We start from the raw sequence: 18,036 nt of genomic DNA on the forward strand, positions 1-18,036 counted from the left end.
GAAGCACTAACCTGGCTTCCTTCTAACCAACATACAACCATTACTGGCACCAAGACAGAAACGGCTGTCACCTGAGAACACAATGGATCTCCTCTTTGCCCTCAAATGAACTCTAGCTTAGCAGAAGTGAAGTCATAGATAGCATTGATGTGGAGTTAGTGGTATGGCCGTTACAAGGCTCCTGGCTCAAAGTTGTTCCACAAGTAATCATTTTGTTACATTTCATTGTGCAATCTGCTGCCAAAAAAAGCTCAGATGTCTACTGCAGATGCAATGCAATGCATCATAGACATGCGGCGAATATGGCGGTCTTTTTTTGAATGGTGAACTCTAGCCTTCTTGAGAACACAACCTTCTTGTGACCACTGCTCTAGTACACATATACATTGGATACATCCTCGCTAAATCTTTCGGCATTGTTGCAAAAAGAAAATCATCCTTGTATTTAAAGCAAACGTGATTTTCATATTCATAATGGTGCTACTATTGTTGCACTTTTTCATCTTTCACAAAATTTGACTAGATGGTATCTTTCAGGTGTGCAAACATACCCTGCCAAATTTTGTTTAAGCACAACTCCTTGATGTTGGGATTTCATTTTACATTAGCGTGTGTGTATATAAACGATTTTAGGAATAACTTTATTCAGTTTCCTTTATTTTGTGCAAAATTATAAGGAAGATGCTACTTGAGAGCTGTGATCTTGCAAAGTTAGTAAAATATTTTTAGATTTTAAAGACATAAAATTATGATATGTAAGTAGCTTTGCTTATGATAGGCAAATTTCTTACAGTTTGGAGATTCTCAAAAGCTTAGGCTTGTAAGAATTTTGAGGAGTACTGTTATGGTTCGAGTTGGTGGAGGATGGGTTGCTCTTGATGAATTCTTAGTGAAAAATGATCCTTGCCGAGGTAAGAAAGTAATTTTAATTTCACTAATCTTAGTCTCATTAAATGTGGTATTTTATAAGCCAAGAATTTTTCAGCTTTCTTTTTTTTTTTTTTTTTTTTTTTTTTTTTTTGTAACTGTTGAGAATATGTTTCATTAAAATATTTTTTTTATCAATTTAAACTATTTTGGAGAATAATTATTTTTATGTGCTTGTCCTATCTCAGTGATAGCAAACTTGTGACGTCCGTGTTGTGACACGTGAACCTGTTTTGGATGGCAATCTTCACAAATTTCCAGTGCCATCCACAAAGACAAAAAATTGCATAAGACAAAAATATTTGCAATGGCATCATCATTATCAGCATGTGGTGCGCTTACCTTGGACGCATTCAAGTATATTCTTAGCAGATGGTGGCATGGATGGCAGAGGGATGGTTCTATATGTGACACGGCACCAGAGTTAAGCTAGGGTGTTTTTTAATTGTGACATGCAGGCTCAAAAGGTTTGCCATCATTGTCCCATCCTCTGAAACTGGAGTGTATTTAGCCTCTGTAAGAGCATACATTGGCATAAGAGTTATGGTATTTTTATTTTTTTCCTTAATAATGTCTATATTTATTATAATCTATATGGACATATTAGTCAAATTTGACTAAACTCAGGTGAATTATAGTGTCACAAAGCAGTACTTCAAATAAAAATTTCAGTTATAGAAGTAAAACTAAAAAATTATTAATTCTCTACATGGGATTATGATAACTAGAAGTCATAAACATGACACTTAAATGTGTAAAACACAAGTCTACACCAAACTATGAATGAAGTGCCTACTTAGCTTAGCAAAGCTCTCACTGAAATTTTGTGTGGCCTAAATATTAAAACTTTAATTTCACTTCCCATTTTCACTAACCTGGCAATTGAATAATTATCTTACAACTTCAAATTCCAAGTGCAGTTAGTATCAGGAAGGCATAGTAATGTTACAAATAGTAATATGTCACAAAATTTCATGCATGACTTTTCAGGGATGTACTCTTTGTCCTTTTGTTAAATCCTTAATTGTTGTATTTCTCAATTAGATTGATATTTCAGTGGGAATGGATAATTTCAGCATGTTCTGAAGGTTTTTAGGAGATGGTAAAAAATATGAAAATATAAACATATCAAAAAATCTACTACCAGTGATAGTAAATCATGTTAGCTTTGCTTTGGACCCACCTCTGCATTACAAAACTTCGTTTTTTTAAATAAATATGTGTTCATAACTTTGCTTTTAGCTATTTCTGTTACTACTACTTTCTTTTAGTAGAACTATTTCTTTAAGCTTTTTAAAATTCCAATACAATAACAATTTTTCTGCTGAAATTATTTCATTTGGTATCTGTATATATTGTATTACTCTCACACATACTGTAAATGTTTAATTTATTCAAAATTTAAGCATTTTTATCATTTAGTTATAAAGGCCACTTTGGAAGATATTTGTGTGTAGTTAGGCACAAGTAGTGGCTTTTTTTTTTTTTTTTTTTTTTTTTTTTTTTTAATGCTTGTTATTCTTTGTAATTTGACATCAATCATCCTATAAAATTTTTTAAATTCTTGAAATTAAAGAAAAGTATAAGTTCCATACTTTGCAATCTTTTGAACTTTAAGAATAATTTACCATATATAAAAGTTACTGAAGCTCTGTGTAGTTTTGGAGAGGGTTGAATTACAAAACATGGAATGTTTGAAAGCATCTTTTGTCATGGAAAAATTCAATTCATTCATTTTTTATAACTTCATGAGCTTAATTTATATTTAACTGTATAAGAATTGTGATTATATTGGGTTTAATAGCCTAAAAATGTATAATGGATGAGTTTTCTATATTTTATTATTATTTATGTAGTCTATGAATTTCTGTTTATTTTGTTTATACAATAATGTGTATATTTGAATTACATTGTAGTAGATGTTTATATTCTGTGATATTTAGTAATAATTCTGCTACACATGTACTGAACAAATCTTTAACATTCTCTGTCTAGTTTTTCTTTCACTTATCTGATCCTTTATATAATGAAGTTCTGATCTCTTAAATGTTTATTTCTTTCTGCTTTAATAGGCTGCAGGGAAGAAGCATTAAAACTAACAAAACTTTTAATTCACCAATCTAAGAAAACTGTGATTTCTAGTATTTCTAACTCAAATGAAAGTCTCTAACCTTGAAACAAACTGCATAAATGCTTGTGTTTTCTTATCTTTTGTATAATTCCCTTCTGACCTGATCTAACCATGATAAATTTCTCCATATGTTAAACTAAATGCTCAATGCACTAAAAGCTGAATTTGCTAAACTATGGCAATTATCCTCTTTATATGCCTAGTACTAATCTTACCTTCAAATAAACTTATCTACAAATTTCTTGCAAATTTTCTAACACATACATGTAAGTTATACCATAAACATAGAATATAGATCGCTTATGTACAGTGCATGAGTTTAAAATAGTATACCCAGCATGTCTATATTTACTATCATGTAGCGAAGGGACGAACAAACCTCGAGTTGCGAGAACAGTTTATATTGGCTGATGGAGTAAGCCAGTCAATGGCTCCATTCAAACCGAAGCCAAGTCCTAATTCGTCAGTTTCATCACAAAGTGGAACTACCACCTCCATGCCTTCCGCTGGTCCAATAACTAAGGTTTGCTGCCAGAATGCTTTTAGATATTTTTAATATGTATTTATTTTGTTTAATTTTAGCTTTAATTATTATTAAGCTTATTTTAGCTTTAATTACTATTAAACGGCATATGAGAGAAATGAAAATGCTGTCATTTCTGTTTTATTTCTGTTATATGTATTTTGTTTGCTTGTAATGCCTGTGTATAAAGATTTTTTATGCTTTTATGATTGTTTTTGTGTGGTTTGTTTGTTTTTGCTCTCTCAATCTAGCCTTTTGACGCTGAAAATAGTTTTGAAAGCATTTGATGTGGAATGTGGTTTTAAGTGTGTGGGGGGAGGGAGGATAAAATATGAGTAGATATATTAGGACACATTTATGGCATAATCAGTGAGATAAGGGTATGAAGTTATTCTCTTAGTTAAACTGAGTTCATTTTCATGATACCAGGCCAAAAAATGAGAATGACTGTGCAGAACAAGCAGTAAACTTAACTGAAAATTCTGAGATATGGCTAGTGCACTTACCCTCTACAATGAAATTAAAATACACAGGTAATATCATTTGTACAGCTAATATCTTTTACAAATGAAGAATGCTTAAAAGAAATCCAGTTCACCAACTAAAGATTTTTTTAAAACTTGTTTACAAGGGGGGGGATATTGAAAGAATAGTTAGGGTTCGATCATGAGAATCGTGTTTCCAGACAAAATTTTGAAGTTTGCCTGATGTAGACCCATAATAAGCCACACTGGCAAAAGATACTGTAAAGTATCCAGAGATTTTTGTAAGATTTATGGTCTTTAAAGATTAAACAGCAGTTTTTATTAAAAGGGAGAAAATTTTAACTTTCAAGATATTTTTTCTCTTAAGAAATGAGCTTGATCTTACCTGTGAAATTGGTCAAGTCCCATATCTCATTGTTAATGTGATTAATTTGTTTACTTTCATAATTTTTGTGTATGTTTTCTACATGGAGCTCATGCATAGAATTATCTTATTTTAAAATTCAGTTCTGTTTATACACACAAATTCGATAATTCCATTTAATGAAAATGTCCATCAGTTTGCACTTCTAGGTACTAAATTATGAAAGTTTATTAGATGAGTGAAAAGGGGAGAAAAGGCTTTATCTTTTTACATGCTTTTATTCACAAAATGTATCCTCTTATTCATTACAACATGTATAAGAAATTAAGAATTTATTTTAAAAAGGGGAAATTAAATTTTACTTTTATTAAAAAGGGGTTAATTAATGGAAAAACCTATTTATAGGATTAAAAGTTTTTTTTTTGGGGGGGGGGAGATTTCATTTCATAATTACATTAAGATAAGCATATATTTTAATGGTATGTTTAACTTAATAAGTATGTTTTCTATTTTTGTAATGCCTAACTTCTCCACATGGTTTAATTCTGCTTGTATCTCTGAGAGTAAAGAAAAAAATTAAGGTAAATATGGTAGTGTTTAGTTACACATTTAATAAGGTCTCAAGCTTCTTGAGAATGTCTTAACAACAAGATTTAGGGGATTATTAACCATTGTTTTCATTCTCAGCTTTATCATATTTTAAGGAAACTCTGCACTGCATTTTTAGCAATAATTTAAGGATTTATTTGCTGAAATTAAGAAAATGGAAGAGGAAAGATTGAATTTTATTTGTATAATTCTTTGCATAGATAAATATTTTTTTTTTCTTTCAAAGGCTAAAATTATAGTCATTAGAAATAAACTTCAGAAAAAAAAACATTCATGATCAAATAGCAATTTCCAAGCTTCTTGTAACAGCTATCTACATTGGTGCAATGAGTGCAGATTGGTTCCTTGTAATGCAGTGCTTGTACATTAGGAAAATATTTAAAAAAAAAATTATATTAATTGCCAAGTATGGAGTTTTTGGGCATCGTGTTTTTGGGCATGCTCAGAGCAGCCATCACCTGGTTTTCTGTAGGCCTTACTGCAATCCTAAAATAGAGAGTGACTGAAAAATATCAATTTTTTTTTTTTTCCCCTACAGGAGATGCCATTTTCAGAATGATAATACTCTTATCCATACAACTAAACCTGTATAACTGAGGTAAAAAATACTAGAAAATATATTTCCTGACCCATAACAGTGCCCCAACATCAATATCATTTAAACCCTATTAACTGTCAATAAATTTATATCCAACATGGCATCACCACAAGGACTTGCATGTTTTTTCCACGATACATGATATAATATTTCCTTAACCAATATTCATAATTAAGACACAATAACACACCAAAAAAAATCTAATTCAGAAGTCAATCAGCGTTATATTTTCAAATTTTCACAGGGCTAGTTTCAATGGTTTTACCGAACCACCATCGTTAGCTGCAAAAGCACAAATGGCATTTGTGAAATTTTGAAAATATAAGTCCTGTGAAATTTTGAAAATATAACACTGATTTTTGTTGTTTGACTTCTGAATTACAATATTCATAAATTGTACAATTCTATTCCTACTCAGATTCATTCGGTATTGTATGCCACAGTTCTTTACACCATATTAATTAAAGGTCTCATACTTGATTTTGTTTTCGTTATTTTGGTTACCACCTCTATGTTTAAAAGCAGTACCAAACACACATATTTGTAAAGCAAAATTTATTTTGAAATTGTTATATTCAAATCTGAACGAGTTTGTATTAAATATATACAACTTGGAAAACTCATTACTGGGTTATTGTAAACCACTGTCCATTTTTATAACCCTCACTATGTTTATGTGTGAATGTAATGTATCACCCATTCTTGCATTCTTCTTATCAATTCCTCACTTCTAAGTTGTCAAACCTGAATTTGTGACATGCTTCCCATATGCATATTTGTTATTTTTTCGTTATTTTCATTAAGCATAATTGGTTTGTTCTGTCTCAAAACAGACAGCTTCATTTAAATGTTGTTTATTTTAGAGTGAAGTCAGAGACACATCTTTCTTCCCCACCTTTTTTTTTGAGGTTTAAATAACACAAAGAAACAGTTTCTTTTGAAAGACATTAGTTTTATGCTTCTTCTTTGCAACAAATTAAAGCTCTTTCATTGGCAAATGTTGTTCGTCGCTCCATACAATTTATTTTCAGCTCCATTTTTGTTAATGAGGTGCATTCCCGTGCAAGATTTAAGGCCTCTGTTCTATAGGCCTGTTCCTTCTGAATTAGGATCAAGAATTCCTGTCTATTGTTGGGTAACATTCTCTTTCTTACATACTAATTTTATTTTTTAACTTTCCTCTTGCAGTCTAGAATCATTTTCAAGTATGTGTAAGTTTTGCAGATTAAATATGCTGGTGATTAAAAAATAATATAATTAAATCTTAATTTTAAACTATTCTTACCGTTGATAGTATCAGTAGTTTTTGGAGCAGAAATATACGCAGCTGGCAATTAAAATTACAACACCAGAAAGGAATGATCTGACAAACGTCAAAATCACATGAGAGGAAGAAAAGGTTGGGATATGCAAATGATTAGTATTTCAGCCCATTTAGACGACATAGGAGGGAGAAATGATATCTAAAGATCTGCATAAAAGAAAAGTTGTAAAGTGGATTTCTCATTTGGAAAGCATTTTGTAAGATCAGAGTTTGCTCAGAATATCGTGTTATGTCTTGAATAATAAGAAGAAATGCTTACCAGCAAGTGTCAGAAAGCGATAGAGGCAGGATCGTGTTATGTCTCGAATAATAATAAGAAATGCTTACCAGCAATTGTCGGAAAGCGATAGAGGCAGGATCGTCGCCTTTCAAGAGTGTGGATTATCGTTCCATTATATCGCCTGTTGCACTGATCAACATCCATCCACTGTCGTGCAAATACGGAGTCAATGGGTTGCTGAGGATCATGTTGAACTGCATGCTGGACCGCAACGCGCTCCTATGACTAACGCACGAGAGAAAAGGCATATTGTGAGGTCAGCCCTGCAAACCCATACAGCCACATCACGGACGATTAGTCAGGAAATGGGCATGTTTGCTGCACGTCTAGTATCCGCTGGTATGGTGCGTCGACCTTTGCAGCTGCGTGGACTGAACACGACGATCATTACTTCGGCTTCCCTTGACAATGCAGCATAGAGAGAGACAGTGACTCGGGTGCATCGAACGACAAAGCTGGATAGAGAAGTGGCACAACGTCGTTTTTTCAAATGACTCTGGTTCTTCATGCAGTATTCTGATGGTCGTATATATGTCAGGAGGCTCCGAGGAGACCGCACGTTGCCTGCTTGCATTCGATATCGGCATAGGGACCCTGCACCTGTTGTAAAGGTTTAGGCAGCCATTGGGTGCAAGACACACACATCTCTAGTTTGGATCGATGCAGATCCGAAGTAAACGGTAATTTGAACGCAGGGCGGTATATTTCTGACATCTTACATCCAGTAGTTGTGGCCTATTTTCGAGGCCTGCCAAATGCCATCTTCCAACAAGATAATGCAAGACCACATGTTGCACGTCGTGTTCTGACCTTCCTCGATGCACAGGGTATTTGATTGCTGACCCGGCCTGCATGGGTTCCAAATTTGTCACCCATTGAAAACATCTGGTCATGGGTTGCTGAGAGACTGGCCTGCCACTCTTCTCCAACTAATACGTTTGATGAAGAGTGGCAAAATTTGCATGGACTGAGTTGCCCGTTTCTGTCATCCAAGCCCAGTTCGGCTCCATGCCAAGCCAGGTAAGGACCGTTTTAGATGCGAAGTGTGGCTAAGTGTCTACTAATTTTGCACCCCTGTAAACCCCAAACTGCTTACAAATTTAATCATTTTATCTTCATGCCATACTGGTTTATGTACAATAAATATCTCTTTTTATATTTGCTTTCCTTTATGGGTTGCAATTTTAATTGCCAGCAGTGTACATTAAAAAATTCTCAAGAATTGGTTGATTGCAAAAATTCATACCTGATCTTCATAGATTGTGGCAACATTAAGCTAGATTGCACAGGCATTTATTTCATGGCTGTACTGTATGTCAATGGTTAGGTTGGTGTAAGGTGAATGTGTTAGTGGCAGATGCCATTCAGTGCAGTCAGTTTGCAGGTGACAAAATTGTGTCAAAATGAAGAATGAAAGGTTACATTTGCACCCTGTTACATTGCATAAGTTTTGAGAAGAACAGTGATGCAATCGGAGGGGGTAATTCAGAGCGTGTATTTTGATTGTTCCTGTTCTAAGAATAGTGATAATGAGGTCTGACAGATTTCGAAACGGCGATTTTAAATGAGGCAATAAGCCCATTCTGAATGACCTTTTGGCATTGATGATAATACTGTGCATGCCTTAATGGAATAGCCCAAGGAAACTGCTGAGAATCTGAAGGTTAATAATGAGTTATATAAAATTATTCCATATAAAGAAACTCAAATTTGCTTGCAAACTCTGTATGCGCTGCATTGACTGACAGAAAAGAATAACCTTGAACATGTCTTTGTGGACATTCATCATCTATTCAGATCCCATGAAAAGAGACATTTTGAGAATCCAGTCATGACAAGTGATGAAATGTGAATCCTGTGCAACAATATAGAATGAGAAAAAAAATCCTGGAAGCAAACAGCTGAATGGCACAAACCAAGGTAAGAATTGTTTTACTTTCAATGAAGGTGTTGGTCTAGTATGATCGTAAGGAAGTCATTTTCTTAAAGCTTTTCCTACCTCACAATAGAACCATGAGGAAACGAATAACTTGCTAAACCCAGTATAGAAATTCTTACAAAACGTTCAATTTTGGCACCTCGAAAAGGCCTCCTCCATCATGACAATGCTAAACCGCATGTTGTCAAAATGACGCGCAGAAACTGAAAAATGTGAAATCAGAAATTTTTCCAGTGCTTGTCATTTCTTTAGACCATACTCCTTCAGAATTTCATCTGTTTTCAATTCTGCAGAATAGTCTGAATGGCAAGAAATTTGTTCTGCCAAAGTTGTTATAAACTCCCTGAAGAATTTCTTTGCAGGAAACCTATGCAACTGTTACATATTTCCTATGTAAGTTTGTAAACAGAGTTGCTTTGTAGAGCAGATTTGGCTTGTAAACAGAGTAAAGTTTGTAAAACAGAGGCAATTGCAGGAAATATTGGAGTCTATATCGTACATTAAAAGAAACCTGTTTTAACTCCCAAATTGGGTATGAGATTTTGCATCTGTCCAATACTTCCATAAAGAACATTTTATTTTTTTTTTCCGTTCTATGTTCATCCAAAAAAGTGATGATTTATATTTAAAAATTTCATATTTCAATGTATTTTTATCGATTCAAACTTACTGCAGTCCAGATGTATCCTAATTCATATACTTGGAAATATCGACAGGAAAATGAGTTGAAAAATTTCAAGTAATTGAAAATTTGAGTTAATTAATTTAAATGTCACCTAAAAACAGCGGTATTTTATCAAGGTGTGCATTTAAATGCCGGGTGTTTAAAAAAAATATCAAACTACTAAATAGGCTCTTAACTGGTTGATCCTAGGAAGTGGATAGAGTTTTGATCATGTGACAACAGTTAATAAAATGACATCAAATTAAAATTTTTATGCGAGCACTATAGTGGAAAAAATGAATGAAGAAATTGTTTTTGGTAGGCAAATAGGGGCAGAGAATTGAGATATTTGTATGTTGTGCCCTGAATCAGAGGTTTTGGGCATCATGTACGAATATTACAAAAGAGTTATACTTTACAGTTTTAAAAATGCCAGTTTCTGAAAAATATCTTTTATGTCATAAAGACATAAATGACAGAATGATCTTTAATTCCATCTTCTAAATCCTCAAATTCAAAGTTTTTTTAAAATGTAATTCAGTTTTAAAGGAACCATAATCTGTATTTTCTGTGTAGGTGAAAATAGTTCAGGTCATGTGATTTGTAGTTTTCTTCAATTCCAGTTTTAAATATACTAAAACTATGCTTTTAAAAATCTGTCTTTGTTGGGATTAAAAAAAAAAAAAAAATAGCTATCATACCTTTATTCATAAGGGAAATGAGTGAAAATTTTAATTTTGCCTATTTTATCAAAAGTTGTCATGTGACCAGAACTGTCATATCCAAGATGCTTATCTTTATTTGATCGATTTAAATTAGAAGTACCGATCTGTACCCTGTACAAATGCACACTGTACATTGCACCATCAGTATAGAGGTAGCATTGAATGGACTGATAGCTATAAAGCATATAGTACTTGAAATACTACTTGTCTTGTCTTGTCTTGAAACTGAATAATGTAGTCTACTTGAAAATGATAATGTAGTTTAATAAAATATTTTTTTTTTTTTTTTTAGTAAACTTTTGCATTCAGTACGGGAAATAGTAGAATTTAAGAAAAATTTTGTATTCTCTGATACAAGTAACCCATGTTCTTTTGATATGTATTTTTGAAAAGTGCTGAAAGAAGAAGTCATATTATTAAAACGGAATCAAGAAATGTATGAATGTCAAGTAATATATGTAGGAAAATATAAAATTCCGCTCCAGAAACAAGTGTAAAAAAAGAACAAAAGTAGAAAAGTAAGATGATTAAACAGAGAAACAAAATTATTTTCGTGTTGAAAAGTTTAAATTGCCTGAGAATTTATAAAATAAATAAATGAGTCAACATTCTGCAGAAAATTTTATTTGAAGGCAATGAAAGTGGTTTCTGTTTCATTTGTCCTTGGCATCATTTCTAAAGACTTTTGCGTCTTTTAAATCACTTATTGTTTTGCCATAGTATGATAACCCTGATCAACAAAAACACATTTTGTTACTTTGGAAAGTAAGGGTAGCTTTAGATATGTTTTGGACACTGATTTTAAAAATGTCATCGGTTTGCCTATACATAAGCCTTAGTTTTTTAAAATATTAGTAAAACCATTTTAGATGCTAGTATGTATAGAAAATTAGAATGGATAACTTTAAGCAGGCTTAATATGAGTTCTTTTGCACAACAGCAACAAATTAGGTTAAAATGAAATGAAAATTCTTTCAGTATGAAAAAGTGTAAGAGACTGTTAATTTAATCCTAGAAAGAATGAAGTATCAAGAATATTGAACGTTTGTATCAAGAAAATGTGTGCTTTAAAACTGAAATTAGTAGATGCACAAAATAAGCACGCTTCTTATATCTTTGGGACAGCAGAAAGGGGGAATGGATTTCAAAAGAATGACGTTTGACAAAATATTTAGTAATTGGAGAACAAAATGTAATTCTGCATTTTTGGGTTGATAAAGACAAAAGTAACCTTGCTATCATTAAATTTCAAATTAACACTTATAAAGCAATTTGTGATAGTTTTAAATAAAGGTTTGTGCTTTATTTATTTATCGAATAAAATCTTCAAACTGAGTATGGAAAAATGACAGCAGGAATACTCTAATAATAAAGCTTATAATATTTCTATAATTATGTAAACATAATTAAGTTTTATATCTGATCTTCGTGTGCATTAGTTAACTAGCACATTTACTGTTTTATAGTACTTAATATGCGTGATTCTTTTAGGTACTTGTGTTTTAAAAAAGCTGTATTTTAAATAAATTTATGCAGATTTAATTACATTTTATGAATATTATAATGCTTATGCTTAGTTTCATGTTCGGGGTTTTGTATGAGTATTAATAAAAGACTTAGCATAGATGAAAATTCATGAAGTTTGTAACACAATTTTCAAGCAGTCTGTTACTATAAATTGTTAATTTTATTTTTGTGAGCTATACTTTGTTTAGTTTTCATAAAAAAAGACCATTTTTGTGTAACATTGCTGTTTCTGTAATGAATAGCAGTAGGTTATTCAAAATTTTTTACAAGATTTTGATGCAGTTGAAAATAATTCCAGAATTCTGTTCAGTTCTGCAAGTTTAATGTCGAGCTATTATTCAAAACTCCAAAATATATAGGCCTACCGATGGCTTGAGTGGATAACTACTGAACAGGTTCTACTAACAAACTACTCAGGTTCTACTAACAAATGGGCTGGCTGCTTGGAGTTTGTGTGATATGTAAATACAAGCTAGTTTTCCCTACAAAAGTCTTCCATGAAGGTATACCTTCTTTTCTTTTTGTTTTCTGTCATTGCTGTTTCTGTAATGAATAGCAGTAGGTTATTCAAAAATTTTTATGAGATTTTGATGCAGTTGAAAATAATTCCAGAATTTAGTTCTGCAAGTTTAATGTCGAGCTATTATTCAAAACTCCATAATATATAGGCCTACCGATGGCTTGAGTGGATAACTACTGAACAGGTTCTACTAACAAATGGGCTGGCTGCTTGGAGTTTGTGTGATATGTAAATACAAGCTAGTTTTCCCTACAAAAGTCTTCCATGAAGGTATACCTTCTTTTATAAATAGCCTTTGTGAGCTTAATTAAGATCAACAATGTTCCAGATTTAGTTCCTAGCAAATGGGATAACTGCAGAGAGCTTTTCACATCTGTAATATAAATGTAAACTAGTTTCCCTTAATTCTACTAGTCTTCGTATGCTTTTAGCATAATCAGTAAATGAACCCAAATATTATCAAAGTAAATTTCACTAAAGCTATGTCTTTTAAAGTTTTTCAACACATTAAAAAAGCAAATGTATGATTATTGTAGGCAATACATAGTTTTTTAAAACAAGTATCATTACAAGTCATTTTTGTTTTCTGTCATGGCATCTACAAGTTTTCTGTTGTAATATACACATATTTATGAAAATTCGATTAATTGATTTTAGAATAACTTTAAATGCATGTCCAATATATTGAATTTTTTCTTATTATGTACACATTTATAATTTTGAACTTTAATTTTATATATCTCACATTTGTCTTCAGATTAGAGAAAAAAGTGAGAGAAGTACACCAATGCGTCAAAGTCGTTCATCAGCAGAAAACAGTAGTGATATCAGTGGACCAAGTTTCAGTGAAACAGATAGTTATAGCAACAGATCTGGACTTTCTCGAATGACTCCTTCATCAGCTCATCTTAGCCCTAGAAGTAATTTGTGTTTTCCTACTATGAGCAATTCATCTGTGCATAAATGTTATCAAATAGTTGGAGATTAACCACCCATGCATTCAAATTTTTTTTGCATTAATATAACCACTATTTAAAATTTGATCTTTTAAGGACAGTTCAAATATCTCCTGATGTGAAGCATTCAATACGACTAACTATTTATAATTGAAATTTCTTTACTTAAAATCCAAACTTAATTTTCTATTTAATATAAACTATAGTTTAAAAACTGTTTAGCTGTTTTTTCTTGTTATGCATGTGCTAATCCTGTATATGGTGCTGAAAGTGTTATTTCCTGAAATATTGATCTTATACATGTGCTTCCAGTTACAGAGTTTCTTAAAGTAAAAGTTGAGAATTTTATGGAAACAGTTTCCTGATTGGGGACAGAACTGTTTTGTAAATGCAAAATTAAAATTTTTTATTAGTAAATTGTTCACTGTAGTTAAATAAATTACAGTGTTGGAAAAGTTGGCTATAAGCATAATTCCTTTGAGTGTTGACCTTAGTCATAACATTTCTCAGTCTAAAATAGCAAATTTTATTATGCACAGAATTTGTGGATATATTTAAAAATGAATTTACTAAGATTACTTTTCAGTACTTATTACAGAAAAATTCTGATCAGCTTTAACAAAGGTGCAATTAAAAATGCCCATTTTCATGATTAATGACTGTATTGTGAGTAAAACAGCATTAGTTATCAACATTTGGTTGTATGAAATTATGTAGTACTAACTTTTCACATACGAAATTCGCAGAGATGTTAATCCATGGAGTCAGCTACAGTTTTTATAAAAAGTACTGTTTTACCTCAATATAGAATGATTAATTGCCAAAATGCTACTTTACACTTTGTATAAAATTGCATTTTTGTTTTGTAGTTCTTTCTTAATTGAAAATTTCAATCCCTGATAGTCACTGAAATCGGCAAATTTGCTCTCAGATAACTGCATGCACATAAATAAATAAAATATTTTGTATTTTACTTATTAAATACAAAATTAAAACTTACTAAATGCAAATAATAAATATCTTACTAATTAGACTTTTACTTTAAAGGGACCATATATAAAGTTGACAGTTATTGTGTAACATATATATTCATATATATTATGCAGTGTTTGAGAATGTAATTTTGTAAGATAATTCATAATTTTATTCATTAATATTAATAGACACACACTTGAGTAACATTGCACCAGTTTTCTCCTAATGCATGTACTTGAAAATAATTTTCTGTATGATATAAACTTAAATTTCAGTGCTCCATTTGGTTTTACTTGTTCTTATTTATTTTTTAGTATTCAAAGATTAATTGATTTTATATTCTAAACAGACACAAGTTGCAAATCATCTAGTAGACCATCAAGTCGTCAAGGCAGCCGGCCATCCAGTAGAGCTCCTAGTGATCTTTCACAAGATGGAGTTCAGGAATACAAAAGAAAGCAAAAACAATCTGCACCTGGAAATGGGATTCATCAAAAGTTGCAAAATGCATCCAGCAAAGTTTCAAAACCTGCATCAGAAACAAAAATTCCATCAATAAAAACGACTGTTAAACAACCTTCAAATGTAAAAGCTTCAAGAAAGGAATCCTGGAAGTAGAAAACTAATTTGAATCATTCCAAAGTGAGAGAATGTAAATAAATTTGTAATTTTGTTAAAAACTAGGGGAGGGGATAAGAATTTGATTTCATCACTTTCAAAAAAAAAATGTAACAAAGTATTGCTATTTCTAGGTATCCTATGCCAAAAGCTGAAAATTGTGTACAGTTGGCCAAACATTTTTCTGAAATGAGTACAGTTTCTTACATTTTTGAAAATTAACTAATTTATGTAATGAAACCCTGTAGCTGAGGCAGCTTCTTGTTTTTAACAACTATAAAAAGTACTACTATGCAATTAATTATTATATTTGCTAGTCCTTGTTTGCAAAATTTGTTAACGCCATGGTGATGGATAAGCAAGCTATAAACAAGCATTACATTCCATTACTTGTTTATGTTGTATTTTTGTAAGTTTGAAAAATTATATGTCTGTGAATTTGAGGGAAAATGCCCACAGAATCTCAGACATGGCCTTATTAAAAATATGAGCCTTAAGGTTAACAAATGCTTTTTGTTATGAAGAATTTTATAGAATATACATTTTGAATGTGGTAACTTTTATTCAGTGATGTTTCATTTGCTTTTTAAGGCCATATTAAGTTAAATCTCTATTTGTTTTCTATTGTATAGAAATATCTCTTCTGTATTGCTGAACTCAGATCTTTTTGAGTTTAAAGTTTAACTGTGCCAAGCCAAGAACGTTTCTGTAGTATAAATTACCAGTATAATCTAGTTTTTCGTTTCAAACTAGCATACTTTCATATTTGCTTGTCCAGCATACATTCCTTCATAAAGGCTTTTATACTTGTTTTCTGTAACCTTACCATGTAAAAATATATAAACATAATAAAGAGATCGCCAAAATTTTGTATTTTGCTATATTCATTGAATTTAATGGAGCATTCCTTTTGGTACATGGTTGCTGCTGTGCTATCTTTATCATAAGTAATGGCTATAAAGATGACAGAGTTTGTAAGTCTCTACATACTAAAGTGTACTAAATTTTTTAAGCATATATGCTATTGAAAAAAAAAATTGTTTAATCTGAGACTTAATATAAATTCTAAAATGTACACTGCGAAAAAAAATGGGACAATTCTACATCTCCCGTTCTACTCGGCCGTTTAACAAAATTCAAATTGCGTTTTTCAAGTCTCTAAAGCGCGACTTATAATATATATTAGATTTATATATAGCATTGTTCTAACATAGGTATTTTGACACAAAATCCGGCTTTTTCTGAAATAACATACCAATTTTTTCCATATTTCAATTCTACGAGTCAAATTATGCCAAGATATTAAATTTTGTAAAATCTAGTGCAAAATTTACGGAGAAATTCAAATATTTATCTTGGCCCAATTTTTTTAGTTTGCTCAAAGAATAATTCATTTGGCAAGCTTCTTAATATGTAGCAACCAATTTTCCCTTCCCTTCCATTATGCCAGACCGGAAAAAAGGCACCTTGTTCCTACATTTTTACATTATGAATGAGCGGAAAAAAAAGCCACATCGTTCCTACTACAAATAGCAAATAGCAATCATGTCAACATTTTAAACCAAAAGTTATTTAATACGAAATAAATATGATCATAACATTTTTAATTGAACACTGAGCTAGGTTTTTTTGATGGTATGTACTGTGTGGTGTTGCGTATTAAGTATCCTTCTTACTGAAACACGGAACAAATAGACACTGGGAAACTACTACTTGATTGCAGGAGGTGGAAAATATAAAACAAGCCAGACACTATAGAGATAGCCATTTTGTTTACTTTCCTAGGTGTCAACTTGTGGTTATACAACACCTTCAAACCACAGGAAAGTACAAATAAGAAAATAAATGGATGATGTTATGGAAATGTTTACAAACTGCATTCTTTGACAGAATATGATGTTTATAGATTCAATTTTTTTCTTTCTTCCAACAAGAAAGTCATCAGTTGGACATCTTTATACCTGACATTAAAAAAGCAGCAGACTTCCTTCAAACAGCAGACACAGCAAACTTCAGTTCTAGACAGTATCATGTGTTTCATAAGTCCTTGAAATTAAGAAAAATAGTGTAAAACATTTAAGAGGAGCAAAAAAGTACAAGTGATATGTTTCAGTGTGAAAAGATCATAAAAAGTATAACAATCCAACTTATGAAAAATTGTGTGCTAAATGAAAAGATATGTTTTGCATTTATGCTCAGAACTGTGAAAAATAAAGAGTTGCTGAAAAGTGAATGATATTAAGACTGATAAGCAATATATCCATTTATATAACTAATAGTGTGTCAAAACAAATCGTGAATTCTGATAATGTGATTTAATTCATTAATCACGTTATATAAGAATTATTCATTAGATAATGTATGGTTATTAAATAGTTTATGATGGAAATAATATAATTGAAGTCAAACTTGACACAGCTGAGACTAATATGTTACCTGCATCTGTATTATAAGAGCATGAAACTCTCACTAAATCATAAGCTAAGTAAAACTGATGTAACATTAGTGTCATATTAGAAACAGAGCAGCACAATATGAAATTATTGATAAATTGTTAGTTTATACAAAAGTAAACAACGAGAATCAAAAATTTACACTGGGTTATCCCAGCTAGCTTATGTTTAAGTATTTTAAAAGAATTATATGATTCACCTATTTCAGACCACCTTAGAATCAGAAAAAGTTTTTCAAAAGAGCACAAAAAGTGGCTATTTTCTGCAATTACCGAAAGTTGTAATGCCATATGTCAGGTCAAGCCATATATACCAGTTAATTAACGACATTAATTATAGCCAGGTCGGGCACCTAAACAGTATTAAAACTATTTTTTCTAACAAATTAGTATGGATTGATTTGTTGGGTCCTTACCAC

General features: G+C 31.5%; 1 protein-coding gene across 8 annotated transcripts in view; it reads left to right on the plus strand.

The window, feature by feature from the left end:
- LOC118197123 (uncharacterized) overlaps positions 1-16,031 on the plus strand; it is a 466,504-nt gene extending 450,473 nt beyond the window's left edge. For 5 of the 8 annotated variants that reach the window (XM_085807496.1, XM_085807497.1, XM_085807498.1 and 2 more), the window contains 4 exons: positions 794-911; positions 3,421-3,581; positions 13,374-13,536; positions 14,897-16,031. In XM_085807496.1, the coding sequence (XP_085663622.1) occupies positions 794-911; positions 3,421-3,581; positions 13,374-13,536; positions 14,897-15,165 (711 nt within the window). In that variant the 3' untranslated portion in view covers positions 15,166-16,031. The other 3 variants (XM_085807499.1, XM_085807503.1, XM_085807502.1) reach the window with 3 other exon arrangements.
- The last annotated feature ends 2,005 nt before the right edge of the window (positions 16,032-18,036 follow it).

The sequence above is a fragment of the Stegodyphus dumicola genome, chromosome X1 (assembly GCF_044657685.1).
Source record: "Stegodyphus dumicola isolate Sdum_Otavi_A_Nest chromosome X1, ASM4465768v1".
Classification (NCBI taxonomy): domain Eukaryota; kingdom Metazoa; phylum Arthropoda; class Arachnida; order Araneae; family Eresidae; genus Stegodyphus; species Stegodyphus dumicola.